This window comes from Cibotium barometz, chromosome 12 (assembly GCF_041138505.1).
Source record: "Cibotium barometz isolate CiBa-2024 chromosome 12, ASM4113850v1, whole genome shotgun sequence".
Lineage (NCBI taxonomy): Eukaryota > Viridiplantae > Streptophyta > Polypodiopsida > Cyatheales > Cibotiaceae > Cibotium > Cibotium barometz.
This window is the reverse complement of record NC_141057.1, coordinates 12718343-12735641: the sequence shown is the minus strand read 5'-3', so window position 1 is coordinate 12735641 and position 17299 is coordinate 12718343. Positions and strand designations below refer to the sequence as shown.

The 17299-nt window shown below is 45.7% G+C and overlaps 1 protein-coding gene across 2 annotated transcripts in view; it reads right to left on the bottom strand.

The window, feature by feature from the left end:
* Window positions 1-358: 358 nt before the first annotated feature.
* Window positions 359-17299, bottom strand: part of LOC147633072 (ABC transporter B family member 1-like) — a 44691-nt gene continuing 27750 nt past the window's right edge. For both annotated transcript variants that reach the window (XM_086806082.1, XM_086806083.1), the window contains exons 8-11: window positions 10581-10924; window positions 9901-10490; window positions 2143-2384; window positions 359-2029 (exon numbers count right to left, since the gene is read on the bottom strand). In XM_086806082.1, coding sequence (XP_086662208.1) covers window positions 815-2029; window positions 2143-2384; window positions 9901-10490; window positions 10581-10924 — 2391 coding nt within the window. In that variant the 3' untranslated portion in view covers window positions 359-814. The remainder of the gene's footprint in view (window positions 2030-2142; window positions 2385-9900; window positions 10491-10580; window positions 10925-17299) is intronic.

Here is a 17299-nt window from a genome sequence, read left to right as displayed (position 1 = left end):
GATAAGTTAGATTTTCGGTGCATAGACACTGGACAATATAGAATTTTTTGATTTGCTGTTTACAAGCTTGTTCAAACGCCGTTTGTCTCAAATATTGATCCACCAAATGAGTTTTGTAAGCTTTTATCCTTGTCTAAACGAGAATTATATCTTCAATGCTAATGTTTTTTTTAGGCATACATTTTGCCAGATGGAGGCATGGGGCATAGGCTACCAAGGAGAGATAATCCAGTTGTCCGTTTAAAGCCGTGTTCAGGTGTGTTAAGATTGTCATCATTTTATGGGTTTGTAATGCTAGATGTATATTTATATGCCAAGGTTGGTGCTTTAGAAGCTTCTATATGGATATATATGGCAATCATGATGTGTTTATATAGAAGGTTGGCAAGTTGAGGACAATGTATACATATATGTAGTATGAGTGTGAACAATATCTATGGATATTATGGGTGCGTGCGCATACACACATATTTACATGTGTGTATGACATGCACACATGCGTTCATAGGTGCACACACACATACACATATCTTCCAATTGTAACATGTATGGTTTCAATGGAGTATACGTACATGTACACATACATACATGTACATACATACATACATACATCATTATGCGTGTTTGTGTGTAACTCGATGTGCCTAGCTTCTAAAATGAAAGGAAAGGTGATTTTACACATATTTCTTGAAAATGTAAAATGCTTCCTACCCGTCGAGACGGGTCGGGACATTCGTATAAAGAAGTTTATTACTAGCACTCTCTTCAAGGGTATTTCATAAGGTCATGTTTTGTTTCTTCATATTCCCACGCCTTATGGAGTGCTTTGAAGCCGGACAAGCCGAGCGTAGACGCCAGAGGGGCGTTGCATGAGCTGGTCGTGGGACCCAAGCTCCCTGACACGGCCCTGCTCCAGCACGGCAATGATGTGGGCAGAGCGGATTGTGGAGAGACGGTGGGCCACCACAAGCACCGTGGCACGTGTGTGTGCTACCACACCTTCCAGTGCCTCTTGGACAATGGCTTCCGACTGTGTGTCGAGCGCGCTCGTGGCTTCATCCAGCAAGAGAACCTTGGGCTTCCTCAGAACAGCCCTAGCTATGGCGATTCTCTGCCGTTGCCCTCCGGAGAGTTGCACTCCTTTGTTTCCAACGTGCGTTTTGTAACCCTCCGGCAAAGAGCTCACAAATGCATCTGCGTTCGAAACCCTAGCTGCCTCTCTCAGCTCTGCCTCTGTTGCGTCTTCTCTCCCATATCTTATGTTCTCCTCTACAGTTGCTGTGAAGAGGGTAGGTTCCTGCTGCACTACCGCCATTTTCTGCCTTAGCCATCGAAACCCTAGCTCCGAAATGTCTGTGCCATCCAGCCTGATATGGCCCGTCTGGGGTTCGTAGAATCGCTGAAGTAGAGCAAGGACGGAGCTCTTGCCGGACCCGCTTCTTCCGACGATCGCCACCGTCTTTCCTGCCGGAACCTCCAGGTTGAAGTCACGCAGCACCAAAATGCCGGGTCTTGAAGGGTAAGCGAAGCTCACATTTGCAAACTCGATTCTTCCTTGTGTAGTTTCAAGGCCATGGTCTCCTCCATCATCTGTCTGCTCCTTTATCTTCTGCCCTATGACTAAAACCGCCATCTGAAAAGCCTTCCTTGCACTCTCGACGATGGGTGAAATGGATATGGCCTCTCCCCAGCTCTCAGCCGTGTAGTTTAGGACTTGAGATGCTTGCAAGCACCGCAAAAAGCTTGCCTTCTTAGCTCCCACTAGCAAAGCACTTATGTACAAGATAAAGCATATGGAGAAAAGCACAGCACTGTTCCCTAATGCTATCATCAAACCGATGCGAACGCTTCTCTTGGAGTTGGTTCTGAAGGGCGTCTGGAGGCTCTCTTGGAATCGAGCGAGGATCTTCTCTTCGGCTGTGAATGATGCCACTGTCCGTATATTGTTCACAGCCTCCCCAGCAATCATATTGGCATTGTCACAAGCTTTTCTCATCTCTCTGGAATGTGTACATTTGATGTCCTTGCTCTGCACACATGACACACCCATTAAAACACTATTACACACCTTTCCTCAATCTTAAGCACCTCAGTCTACAGAGGCTCAACCTATGAGATGCACCAATAAAAGGAGAGCCTTACTCTTTGAAGTGTACCAAATGTCACCACCGGCAAGATAGCCAGCATTAGAAGAGCCATTGGCCAGGATGCTATGAATGCCAGCCCCACACACACACAGAAAGTAGAACTTGTTCGAACTATGGTGCTAGCAAACTCTGTTACTACTGAGTTAATAGGGACCACACTGTCCAGGAAGCTTTCAGTTAAAGCACCACTAGTGTTTTCTTCCTGGTCATACCAGCTCACTTTCTTCTGCAAAAGAGCTGTGCTCAAAGAACACGATCATTGTTAAACAAGGCATCTTGAAAGCTAGCAGTTCAAAGCAAGCCTCTCTCTCTCTCTCTCCGCCTGCGCCCCCCCCCCTCCCGCTGCGCCCCCCTTCGCCCCTGCGCCGCCCTGCCCTCTGTTCGCCGCCCTGTGCCCCCTTCCTCTTCGCTGTTTGCCTGCCTGTCTTTCCGCCTGCGCCGCCCTGCTCTCTTTTTGCCGCCCTGTGCCCCCCCCCCCTCCTTCGCTGTTTGCCTGCCTGTCTTTCCGCCTCCCTTCTCCCACCCACCCACCCTTCCTCTTCGCTGTCTTTCCGCCTGCGCCCTGCCCTCTGTTCGCCGCCCTGTGCCCCCCCCCCTCTTCGCTGTTTGCCTGCCTGTCTTTCCGCCTGCGCCGCCCTGCCCTCTGTTCGCCGCCCTGTGCCCCCCCCCTCTTCGCCGTCTTTCCGCCCCCCTTCTCCCACCCACCCTTCCTCAGGCCCCCAAGGCAGCAACATAACTCTCTTCTCCTCTTTTCCCCTTTTCCCTACATGACTTGAACCCCCCCTGTTGCTGCTGTTTTGCTCCTGTGTCATGGATTAATTTTCAGTCCATTGGCTGTGGGAATGCAAAAAGTCATGACCAAGACCGGGTTTAAAGAGGAGCTCGTGAAGGTGGAGGACAAGCGCGGCACAATTATCAAAGAAAACAAGAAGATGGTCGACTCTTCCGTCACTGCAATCATAAACCGCCTCTCCAAACTCGAGAAGGGATTTGACAAAATCCAAGAGCTCGAAGAGAGATCTTCCAAGCAAGAGGCTGAGATTTCAGCTTTAAAGGAGGAACTAGTGGAGGCCAAATTGCATGCTAAGAGTCAAGCGGCTGAAATCTCAGCCCTCAAAAAGGAGTTGGCAGCCACTTCAAAAAGCAATCTTGAGGATGGAAAATTTCAGCCCTCCTTTCTTGAAGAGCTGAATACCATCAAGGAACAAATGAGGATCATTCAGAGGAGGAGGAGCAACATAAAGAGAAGACATCTTCATGGGTGGAGGTGATCACAAAGACCATAGTTGTTTCTCGTACGCGTACGAACCTGTTCGTACGTACGAGTCGTACGGTACGATACCGTACGAATTCGTACGATATCGTACGGTACGAGTTAGGTTTTTTTTTTTTTTTTTTTTTTTTTCCCACAAAATTTTTTTTCCTTGAAAAAGAATTTCCAAATGCTAAAAAAAAAATAGAAACCCTGCTTTACAAAGATCCCAAATGCTTGCAATACTTCGCAACTTTCGTGTCCACTCAGTATTCCATATGGGGTTGTGGAGAGACCTAAAAAATCTGGCGAGGTAGACTGGTAGTGTACACTTGATTGGTAGGATGAGAGAACCTTGCTACATCACTTGGGGATCCCTGGTATAGGTAGGCTAGACAATTAGATTCTCAAGTTATGCACGAGGGAGAACATTTGGACATGGCCATTTTGATCTAGAGAGGAGTCCCTAAACTTATCACCCTAGATGCACTCCTCGTATTTGTGCAAGGACGGTCCCTTAGTCATAAACGCTACACTGGGAGACCTTTGGTATTGCATTACCCATCCAGGTTCTTTTTTGGAGACAATCGGGAGATCCAACCGGGAGAGACACATATCCATGTACTGGTTTCTCAAGCACTGTAGACTCCTCCCCTCCCAACCTTTCCTCACATTCAAGCTTGAAGCTCCATAGCTTGTAAGTGTAAAAAATAAAAACCGTATTTTATCGTACCGTATCCCAAAATTTCATATCGTACCGAATATTCCCGTACGGTATCGTACCGTACCGTATCGTATTTTCGTACCGTGACAACTATGACAAAGACACAAAAGAAGATGGATGAGGCGGAGAAATGGATCGAGGTCGCCAAGAAAGGGAAAGGTAAAGAATCGCCACCCATCCCCACTCCCACCATCATCAACATGACCCTTGAAGAGGAGCAAAGGAGGAAGAGCCGGGCCTTACATGTACGAGTGTCTGGTCTAAAAGACCGTGATGATGCGGAAGGGGAAACCAAGGAGCTCTTCTCTATGATGGGCATTGAAGCCACGCACACAAAGGCATGGAGAGTGGGAAAGAAGAGAGAAGGTAGTGGTGGCGAATCTTCTAAGGAGAGAGCACTTATCATTCGTTTCCCCTCCGTGGAAGCGAAGAAGGACTTCTTGAAGAGACGTCCTACACTCAAGAAGACGGGAATATTTCTTGGAGATGACCTCACACTCTCGCAACTTGCCCACATGAAAGAAGTTATGCCAGAGATAAGGGCAGCCCGAGAGAAAGGGAAAGTGGCCTTCTATAGAGATGGTAGAGTGGTGATTATGGAGAGGCGCTCTTCATGACGGCGTGAGACCTATGGGACTACACGCAAAGTTGCTACTTGGAATTGTAATGGATCTCTACGTCTTGATGTAGGGGCTTTTGAGGATAGTTTCACTGGAAGGGACATCATCTTCTACTGTGAGACGCATCAGGCACTGGACAGTCCATGCCACATGTTAGTGGATACCGATGGGAGACAGCTTGTAGACAGGAGACTCGTTCAGAGCATAGAGGACGGGGCTCAGGAGGAGTGGCAGTATTGTTTAGAGAGGAGCTACAGCCACTGATACATATAGTCCGCAGAGATGAGCAGGCTAGGTACATGTGGGTTAGACTGAGGGCAGAGACGGGCAGATATCTCTACATTGCTATATGCTGTTTTGCTCCTAGTACATCAGTGTATGCATCACCTAGCGGGCAGTCTCCCTTTTCTATTTTGGATGATGACATTTGGGAGTTCTCCAGGGATGGTGACATCGTTCTCTTGGGGGACTTCAATGCCAGGACCGCCGATAACCAGACAGTATTTTATGATACCTCAGAGGAGATGTTGAGGGAGCTTGATGTTAGGGATATGGGCCTATCTAGACTCTCACAGGATGAGGAGCATACAGTGTATGGGCGGTATTTGATAGACATGGGGATTGCACATGGATTGGCCATCCTGAATGGCCTACAGAGATTCCCGACATCGGGCGGTTTCACTTGCTTTCCACATAGGCATGGTGCTAGTACAGTGGACTATGTTATGGCTCAGCCCAGTCTCATTCCCTCTTTTCAGGATTTTATGGTAGGCACTAGGCCGGTTGGAATAGCAGTGGATCATGCTATCTTGTCCTTCACTCTTACATTTCAGTTCAGCACCGCTCCATTGGGACAGGTCTCCACACACACTCGTTATACCTTTACGAGGAAGACTGACACCGTGTACACGGATAAGATATGCAGACGCTTATGTGCCGAGGAGCCAGGACGGCCATTAGATGAGCTCACTCAGATATTGATAGATACGCTTCATGCTGCAGCATCAGAGGCATATCCCCATAGTCAGCCTACACGGAGACGATCTGGGAACATGCCCCAGAACAGTTGGTATGATGAGGAGTGCAGAGAGATGAGGATCAGATTACAGAGAGAGGTGCTCATGGGTGTTACCACTCACAGACAGTCATGGATTACCTTCTGGCACCTAGTGCGACGGAAGAAGAGGGCTTATCTTGCTCAGTTAGAGAGAGATTTGTATCAGTTATTTATGAGTCAGGACTCAGGCGAGGCATGGAGACTATTCCATGAGCATTCACCATCACTAGCCATTACCTCCACAGAGATTTGGAGTGAGTATGCAGCATCCCTGTACACAGCAGCAGGACAGCCGCCCCTGCCAGACCCATCGGAGCCATGCCCAAAGACATGTGCTTTCTTTACTGCTGAGATGGTAAGGAAAGCTATTGACAGGATGAGGACTGGGAGAGCATATGATCATGATGGTTTGGTGGCAGAGCACTTTATTCATGGCAGAGATATGCTTGCAGAGCTTATTGCTATGATGTTTAACCGAGCCATGTGTGAGGGTTTTCCTGAGACTTGGAATATGTCCACGATTGTGCCTATCTTCAAGTCAGGGGATCCCATGCTTCCTGGGAATTATCGTACCATCATGATTGGTCACACATTGGCTAGATTATATGCATCTATTCTTGAGCAGGAGTTGAGTAGATGGGCAGAGAGAGAGGGCATACGTGCATCAGGGCAGGCAGGGTTCAGGAGAGGTTTCTCCACTCTTGACCATATCTTGACACTCAGAGCTATTATTGAGGAGGGCAGATTATATGGCAGGAGGATTTATTGTTGCTTTGTGGATTTCCGCAAAGCTTTTGACACAGTACCGAGAGCCAGACTGATGCGTAGACTACAGGAGATGGGAGCGCCCACAGAGCTGATTTGGGGAATCATGGCTTTATACAGGACAGTTGTGGGGCAGGTACGTACTACTCAGGGTATATCTGAGATGGTTCACTCCACTATTGGGGTGAAACAGGGCTGCCCCCTTTCTCCCACCTTATTTGGGATGTACGTGGATGAGGTTTCAGACTATGTAGAGCGGGAGGGTGACAGAGGAGCACAGCTAGCAGGGACATGGATTCCGCTGTTATTGTATGCTGATGATATTGTGCTGATCTCAGATTCTCCAGAGGGGATGCAGTGTCATTTGGATGCATTGCACACCGGTTTTCAGTGGCCCACTATTTTCCTTGAGGAGAGCAGCGGAGACCAGATTGACCAGAGCTTATGCAGCATTGGGGAGACTAGAGAGGATGTGTTCGCAGGTTCAGTTTCAGGAACCTCGAACAAAGCTCTGGCTCTTTGACACTTTGGTCACTTCAGCCATGCTGTATGGAGTGGAGATATGGGGACCCTCAGTAGATCACCACAGCCGAGCTGGTAGCACTGATGGATGGAGACATATGGAGAGGCCCTTGGTTTCTATGATTTCCCGGATGATTAGGGCCAAGGCCTCCGTACCACATGATATTATCCGTGCAGAGATGGCTGCCCCCCCATTGGTAGTAGAGGCACTCACTCGATCAGTCTCCTTTATACATAGCACTTGGGCTCTCCCTAGAGACAGATATGCTCGCTTAGCCCTGGAGTCTTCACGACAGTTGGCATCACAGGGAGACGGATCATGTTGGTATGCACAGATGACAGCTTGGTTCCAGTTGCATGGCTTTAGTATGGAAAGGCTACCTCCATTTCAGTACTCCCTGGATGCACCCTCCCTCTCTCTCACACAGGCAGAGATTACCAGACTCATCAGGCAGGACTTGATTCAGCTGGACACTAGGAGGACATGGATACAGCCGACACAGGAGCTTGGTACGAAGATGGCTTTCTATAGAGATCATCTTCTCCAGCTCACGCAGGATGGGTTTGTGATTAGACCCAGCTACATGGATACTCATCTTTTTCATGGGGTACGGTGTGCTATTGGTCAGATGCGCACATCCTCACACCAGCTAGAGATTGAGACTGGCAGATTCAGAGGAGTACCAGCTGAGGCCAGGATTTGTCAGCTATGCCAGATGGAGCCAGAGACAGAGTTACATTACATATGTCACTGTCCAGTATATTATGAGATACGAGGCCGTTTTCACTGCCTGTTTAGAGAGGGTTTTGGACCACTTTCTAGAGTCATGAGATACCAGGATCAGAGATGCCTCGGATTATACTTGCTGGAGCTTCGTAGACATAGAGAGGGTCTCTTGAGAGGGAGGGGATCAGAGAGGGAGAGACACCTACAGAGGCAGATTACAGACTTCTTTCGATCAGAGATTGAGCAGTCAGGCCAGCAAGCATTGCAGCTAGCCCCAGAGTATAGCCGCACTAGAGGTACACTGATTGATCGGGCTATAGAGCTGGGGCGGTCGAGGCGCCCCAAGATGAGAGGCCCATCTCGACACCGGCGGAGACTACAACAGAGGATCAGGACCATACTAGCACGGCATGGGAGACGTCCAGTCAGAGTACTCACCATGGAGGACATTGAGGATATCCGCCATCGACCGATGAGAGACTTCTTTGGACAGTGATGTGTATGATGCTTACCTTTGTTGCTGGAGTTTTCCTCCCAGATGTTATCCATTAGGAGCTCCTAGTACCGTACTTTTCCTCATAGTTATTTCAGTTTCAGTTAGTTGTTTTTAGCTTTTCTTACACAGACATTGTATTAGATCCACCAATTGTTGTAACCTTTTTGGTCTCATAGGTCATTTTGGCCTTTTGAAGACGTTAATATATCATTTCATTTCATTTCATTTCTCTCTCTCTCTCTCTCTCTCTCTCTCTCTCTCTCTCTCTCACACACACACACACACACACACACACACACACACACACACACACACAGAGGCATATGCTTTATTACAGTGACCTACCCACTTCATCTTCTATTTCTCTGCTGTGTGGTCTGTTCCTCCACAGGTCTTTTTGGGTTCTCATCTGGTCGAAATCAAGATTTGATAAGGCTTCATGTATATTGTTCAGAATTGAGAGCACCAGCTCTGATTAATCTGTCTCTATGCCACCTCATCTTTAAAAGAAACATGCCCAGGCAACTCTTTTCAAGTTTTTTTCAGCAAGAGGTTGAAATGGCCTATGAGACCAAGGCGGTATAATGTGTATACAGTTTGTAATAGGAGATGCATAGAGCATGTACAAAGAATTCCTGCGGCTAGTTGAGTCATATTTTGATTGTTACCTGACCTAGTGGGATTCAAGAGGAGGTAGCCATCTCTGTTTATGAGGGAATACCAGTGACAGCTCAACAGAGAAAGGCAGCCTCGCACAGGAGAGCATGATACAAGGATGCACCCACTTGTTTGCCTTGGAGTTGCATTAATAGAGGCACATGGTGAGGTCTTGCATGGGTACACTTATAGGAGATCATTGTGGATCTCTCCTTCACACTTGGTTTCTTGTCAGGTTTAATGTCTTTTAGCATCCTACATTTTCAATCAACTCTCTCTCTCTCTCTCTCTCTCTCTCTCTATATATATATATATATATATATATATATATAGAGTGTTAGCCAGATGTTGAGGAGACCTATGGGCAGCTTACCAGAACATGGCTTGATAGTGTTACTAGCTTGACTCCTTGCTGTTAAATCTAAGGAGTACAAGTTTGGAAGATGGGAGATTGCCGAGTTAACAATGCTGTTGCATTAAGCATGTTCACTTGGGAATGATGTGCATGCATGAACTTGTTTTCTGGTGTGGACATTGCTTGGATTGTAAACCCCATGGGCACGCGTGCATGAACTTGTTTGAGGCATGAGTCATCAGGTGTAATTTATAAGTTCTGAAGGGAAAATATAATTCCAAGGCCCAATTTATTATTATTATGGCATTATAACCATTGTGTTCGTGGCATGTTCACATGACTCTTAAACGTGGACATAAAAGTTATAACATGGGCTGACAACTTATAAATTGGGATAACTCAAATTTGTGTGGTAGAAACTAAAAAGAAAGCGGAGAGGGAGGATGAGGCATTGGATGTGAGAAGAAGGCAGGAAAACAGGCAAGGACAGTTTGTTCTTGTGGCAGCAATAGGTGTTTAAACGTACTGCAAAAGTTAGTCAATTTATTTTGACCTTTACAGAGGGTGGAGTGTCATACCTTTAAACATTTTGCCCAATATATCTGTCATCAGAAATTCACCAGCCTTGGCAAAATTGAGGTGTTGTAATAGATTTGATAAGAAGGAGACCATGGCAAGGAACACTAGGAGCAACAGAATACGGTGTATTTTTTTGTCCCTTCTGGATTGGTCCGCATCTATGTAGGCGATGCACACATCGAATAGAAAGAAGAGAAAAATGGGCATTGCTGCCCCACTGAAAATAGCTCCTATAATACCCAAGGATGTTTCTCTTCTCTTTGACGAGCTTAATCTTCTTAAGGCAGCCAACATTGTCCCTGTAATGCTGGATTTTCCCAATTCAGTCTTCTCCATCCTGGAATTGATCTCAGCTTTGTTTCCAATAGAGAGATTGTCATGAATTGATGTGCTAATTTGAGGAGATATTGGTGTGCTAATTTGAGGAGATATTGGTGTGCCTAATATTGAAGAGGAGAAGGATACGGAAGTGCTGCGTGCACCATGGGGTCTGCGCCCATGCTCAATGGATTTTTTTGATTGTGTGGACTCATAGAGCCTGGGAGATACGCCCTCATGCTTTGAGTTGAAGCCAAGTATGAGCTTTTCCCTGCAGAAATTTACACAATAGGGTGATGAAAAATCATAATGGACTTCTATGAAGGTTCAGAGAGCTTCAATGCCAAGTAGATTGCAGTACCTCTGATCTGTCCTCAGCATTTGTGACCGCAAGAACGAGTAATAAGAACCATTTGGCCCCAGTCTCATCAGAGAGTCATGCGAACCTGTCTCAGTCACTTGCCCCTTTTGGAGCACCACAACCGTATCTGCATTACAGATCGTAGATAGTCTATGTGCAACTACCACTGTAGTACGGCTTTGCATGAATCCATCCAGGGCTTCTTGAACAAGTCTTTCGGATTGCGAATCGAGTGCACTGGTTGCTTCATCGAGTAGTAGAATTGAAGGGTTTTTGAGGATTGTCCTGGCTATAGCTAGCCGTTGTCTCTGTCCTCCTGATAATCGAACTCCTCCTTCTCCAACCTGCATAATATTTTCAAATTAGGTCATTTGTTTCATGTATCATTGTTGGATTTTCTTTGCATTGTGGGTGAATCTATTCCTTAATGAGGGTATTGAAGTCGTGCAATCTTATGCATGGGCAGTTTCAGACTCCACTAGAGTACAAGTTAATGTGCAAATGCTGCAAAACAAATCTCATTAGGGCAGGTCAAGATGCATCCGCTGGTCAATCTCTGTACTGTGCAGGACGGGATGCCATCAGACCAAATTTGTTGTCTGCCCGAGAATATATTCACACTAGCTGCAGACATATGCTTAAGGGGTCTAGCATGAGTTCTAGGAATTTTACCTGGCTTGGACAAGCTGGACCACCCACACACACACACACACTCACACACACAAAAAAAGATAACCTGCATGGGGTCAAGGAAATTCAAACCCTCCACCACCACCTATAGAATGATTTACTTCAACCACTAGGCCCACTGCCTTCTTGTATTGGGGTGGCAAACATTTTTTTATTGAAGTCATATGTGCAGACCTTGTGAAGAGGCCTTTGGACAAGAGGAAAATGGGAAGCAGGCACATCACCATTTTGAGAGCTTTCTATGTAGACTTGTCTGAAGGCAGTCGAGAAAGACCTTTCTTGAACTATGTACACATGCTTACATGATATGCAAAAGTACACACAATTGTGGATATTTTTAGCAAGTTTATGGCTTATCCTCTAAGGTCTTTACAGATGTAACCCCTCTTTGTGAAAACAAGAGATTTCATCCTCCTGTCCCTCCCTTGTAGGTGGGAGATCTCCTCCCTTCAAGTTTCAACCTTCGCTTTGGTCCAATGGGCAGGTAATCTGTCTGCAAAGACTCTTAGTTTCCTCCCAAGAATCTGAATTTTCAATGCCACCTTAACATGCTAACTATGTGAAGTGCTCTTAATGATGATTAACGCTAAGCAACAAAGATTAATACTAATCACATGCACCATGATGACATAGAGAAGTAGAGAGGAGGAGAAGAGATACTCTTTACCTAATCTACTCCTACTACTACTGTATATTACTAAATGAATGAGTAATTACAATGAATTGAGAGTGCTATGCATGAATATCATGCTTATTGTCTTGTTGTCCCCCACGGGAGGTGTACTTGGTTGATCCAAATGTTGTGACTCCATGCCTCTTGGCTCTCTTGCCCTTTTTTTGGGCTTTGCAATCACTGTCTTTGAATGCTTTTGGAACAACCCTTGACTTGCCCTTTATAGGGTGCTCATAATATTTCCCAACCATTGGTGCATGTCTTGGGCATCGTGGGGCATCTTTAGGGTTGTCAAGCCTGCTCCAAACTGCCCATATACGGTCTCTAACTTTTCCTCTAAGGGGCTGCAAGCAATAATTATGTCTACGTGACACCATGTTAGGGTGTGCACGTGACATCGCGCCTTGCTAAACTTGGAGCGCAGGGGCAAACCATGCACGTCTTCTCGTTTCTTGACTTGGTTCTTCCGTAGGCTCATCTCCTACCTCTTTGGCTTCTCTGCCATTGCTGCCTTTCACTAGAACCGTTGGTACTTCTTCTCGCATCCTTCACAAATGGATGCTCTGCCAAAATTGAGGACATGAGAAACTCCTCTATCACCACAGGAACTTCCGTAGCACTTGTCTCATCCTCCTCCGTACTAGATTCGGTAAGACGTTACCTTTCAGTCATTGCCTTTCTCCAAGTTAGCACGCACGATTTCGTTTGCACCGGAGATATATGTAGTAAGTGGGCTGTAATTCCGTGGAGTCATCCAGTAGTAATGACGTGGAGCGATCGGCAATGACGACTTTGAGAAAGTGAAGCCACCGGGATGGCTAGGATTTTATCCGCCACCTGCTGTGTAACACTGGAAGATAAACAGGAACACGCCATCCAAGATCCCTTGAGGGAGGATAGTGTCGGGCCCAAGCTTGATGGGTGCACCGTGCCTTCGCTAACCGATGATGATCGAAGTGGTGTCAAAAGGCTTTAACTAAGTGGGATTCCAGTTTGAATTCACACATACATTGGTGGGTCTAGGAATGGTTCAATAGTTGTGACTTCATAGACCCTAAGTGGTGATGCTTGTTTTCAAGTACTTTTTTTTACTTTGGTTCATTCTCTAATTAATAATTTTTAATTTTTTGAGGTCTTTACCAAACTATAATGGAATCTAATTTGTTGCATGCTCTAACTCTCCCACATGAGTGGAAACTTCTTTTTAAAACGTTGAAGAGGTTTGGCCTTGGTGTTTAGAGAAGAATTCGGTTGCTTCAAGGCTGGGTTGTAGGGGGGGAATGTTCGCCATTCTACCTATGATCATGCTTCATAGGGGTTTTATTTCATAGGGGTTTTATTTGGAGTGTACTCTGGTGGTATCGGATGCTAGAGTGTATTCCCATGTAGTATCTCCCGAGGCTTTGTGGGTTTCTTTTTATGCTTTGGCATAGTTAACCTTTGGTAATTGTAAGGAGCAATGCTAATTTGTGAGTGACAACAAGATAAGGGACTTTCTTGGTTATCTAAGCATTGGCATGTCACTCGTAGGGTCACAAGTTTTATGATTCATCACACTCTTTCGTGATGACCAAAATATTGATGCAAGTGGCAGCGTCGGAATTCTACATGAGAAAGTTGAGAAGTTTGGAACTTCTTGGTCTTAGATTGAATGTCTAGACCGGTTGACAATTGGACCGTTTGATACTCTAGGGTGGACGGAGTCCCACTGCGTTATTTTGATTTCAAGACTTTGGAGTCAAAGGTTTTTCACCTGTTCGATGGGGTGTAACCCATGGACATGTTAGGGGTGGAATATGTTATAACCATTATCCTTCAGGATCTCTATTAATGGCATTGTGTGGACCTTTGGTAACCTCATTCCAATTTGGTGGGGTGTAATATGCATTGATGGGGAGTTTTGTGTTTTCCCTAGAGTAGACGTGAGTATCTACTGGTTATGTGTTAAAACACAATCTCCGTTCAATCTTAGATGAGGATTGGACAGAGGAGATCTTGTGGTTGGAATATTGTACTAGAAGAACATGGCACTAGGACTTGTTTGTGCATTAAGTGGACTAGTGTTTGGTAGTTTGCCAACAACTAATGTCGGATGGTATGATAGTTGAGTTGTGCTATGGATCTCTGCAAGGATTGCTATGGTAGAGCTTTAAGAGTGGATGTTCTATTGGGATTTAGCTCTTGGATGAGAGTCAGATTGATAGTAAGCAACTAGATTTGTGTAGCAGGGTCGACAAGAAAAGTCTTACGTTGGCCTAGGTAAGAGGCAGTAGATTTGAGTAGATGCTATGGATGGATGTTTGGATTCGGGGATTCACTTACAGCGTCTTGTGTCCTTATGCATTCACAAGGACGTGAATTGAACATGAGGAGAGATGTTACATCTCGACAAGGCCAGGGACGTGGACTAACCCAGTTTAGGGTTATGGCTTAGTTGGGGCATGGGGACTTGGAGGGTTCGCATGTGTGCTAAGGGCGCTAGCAAGATGAGGTCTAGATTGGCTAAGAGCTTATAATTAATAGCCTAGAACTAATAATGGCTTAAAGGTCATAAATAAAGCATGAAAGCTTATAAATAAAGCAAGGGCCAATAATGGCCAGGTTGTTGCTATGTAAGTGACCTTGGGGGCACATAAGAGTTATTGAGGTATCCACGCGGTAAACAAGAGGGCTATTAGGGTTGTGCAAGACGTCATGGCCAAGGTGGGTGGTTTGGCCTACTTGGTATGGGATGCTAGTTGGGGCCATTGGTACCAAGTAGGCTCGCAACAATTAGGCCTTAGGCTCATGGGTGAGCCCATAGGACTCTATCATTGGGTGGTGAGTCGCTAGCCACAATCTATCGCCATCATGCGATGTGTACGATGTCGGGTCTTTGAAACCTCGTTAGGACATTATTATTAGAATTGATAGGATTGGTAGCCAACTCACCAACCTTTGACACTATAAATAGGAGTCTAGGCCTTAGTCATATTTATTTATTTGATTATTCAGTCATTGAATCATTGAGAGCTCAAGAGCAATGCTACCATTGAGTATTTCTATTCAACATTGTATATACTTCATGTTAGTAATACATGGTAGATTAGGTCATCTCTCGCTATTGTGTATTGAGCATGAAGAAGTAGTTTGTTGTGCATGGGTTTAAGTCTCTAATTAGGTGCTAATTGCAATCAATCAATTAATAAACATGCTTCCGTAAGCACACCATGTTACATTGGTATTAGAGCGTTTAATTTTTGACAGCAGAAAGGCTCCAACTTTTTTTCTCATTAGGGCGTGAAGATCCATCGTGAAGAACCCTATCATTGTCATCATTTTCACTCAAGTTTGTGTTTTTTTCATCAAGGCAGCAATTTACCACTTTTGTACCAGATGTGTGCAAGGGGTGCTCAAGCCTCAGCCAAAGGGTAAGAAAGAGGGCCAAGTGCACCAAGTACAGGGCGGAAAGAGCAAGCAAGCAAGGTGGCGTGTTGGTGCTTTAAAACACAGTGAGACGGGTGAAAGAGGGGGGGTCCCGTGGTGGGCACTCAAAGGCCAGATCTGGGAGAGCATAAGGGTGGCCAGATTCAGCATAAACGCAGCCCTATTCAGGACGCAAGAAAGCACAGAGTAGGTGGCCATCCACAACAACAAAACACATTAGAAGGGTGCCTAGAAGGGGACGCTATAGGTTAGCCAATTGGCTACTCGCACCCTTCCTCCATCGTGCAAGGATGAAAGCTTACAAAGGCGTGTTTGTTTTTCTTCACGTACGTGTGCAGCAGGTACATGCGTGCAGAACATGGAGTTTCGGTAGATGTCAGAGAGCTCTTTGGTTTCTTGGGAGAAAACATGGTCCACCAACATCAATCTCTACAAGAGCATAGTGGAACGATATAATATAGACATGGGTGAGGAGATTACTTAGCAATTGGAGAGTGACTTGGCAACTTGTTGACAATTAGATCCAAGCATGAAAGGTAGCATCTACAATATGGCTAGCTCATAGGTTGAGTACGTGGTCGAATTCATGTGTTTGTAAGGGCTATTATGTGAGATCATTGTAATATTGTCCAGGCGCCTAGTAAACAGTCCAATTTGGACGGAGTCATTGGGTTATTGTGTGAACATAGTTACTTGGACATTATTATTAGGGTCTGTAGGGTTGGTAGCCATCTCACCAATATTAGACACTATAAATAGGATTCTAGTGTCATGTGCATGTAGATGGACATGGCTGATCCAAGCTAATCCTTGATTTGCAGCAGATAAACATTCGGTTTAGGACACTAGCTAGGCTCAGACAAGCTTAGGAAAGGTTGAGGTTGGACATAGTTGATGTCGGCGAGGCATTGTAGAGGTTTACCTCAAGTCGGCGGTGATTATGTGTTTTTTGTGTCCTAGAGCTGTCACCATTTGACCACCCAAATGGTCTACCCTTGCTTTCTCACTATGTGTATGATTGGATTGGCGTCCATGGCTGTTGGTTTATGCTTATGCATGGGGTTGTCACCTATCATTTGATACTATGGACATGATCTTACGTTGGGACTTGATGTGTTCATGCTCGGAATGTCATGTTTGGGATTAGATGTTCCGTTGCGACTCGTGCTTGTGTGTACATGCGTGGAATATCTGGTGGACTTGGCTTTCCGCTAGGAGTTGTGCTTGTGTCTACATGCCCGAAAACGCCTGGAGGATTGGCTTTTCGCTAGGACTTGCGACTGTGTGTATATGCTCAGAAACGCCTGGAGGATTGGCTTTCCATTGGGGTTGGTGTTGGTGCTAGGGCTGGTCTTGCCCGGAAACGTCCCTTGGGTATAGGCTCATGAACGGGGATTATCCATACCAATGTTGCATTGCATAACATCTTTATGTGCTTGCTTGCAAATTGAATTTGCATGCTGTTTTCATGCTTGCATGACCAATGTGTAGTTCCGGGTAAGGGGACGTCCGCCCATGAATTGTGCGTGTGAAGATGTCTGCTAACATGGTTATGTTGGATGTGGACAGGTGGTGAGTATTGGTCAAATTGCGTTAATTTATCTCTTAGGGCTTAGTGTTAATTTATAAGTGAGTGTATTCACACTTATAAGTTCTGGGTGACCAAAACTCACTTATAAATTATGACCAACCTTGTGTACACTCAACTGAAGTCCTGAGGCGGTTACAACTTAGTGTCTAGGTGTCCAAGCCTTATTCCTTTGTCCAAAGTAAGTTTCCAGCCATGTTTCACCTCCACCTTTTACCCCTTTGCACTTACCTTTCGTAGGTGGACACCTCTCTCCCTCTCTCTCCCACTCTCTCCTTCCTTCTCAATAGTGGGCGTCTACTTCAAGAGGGCTAGATGGCTGTATTTTCTACAGTTCCACTC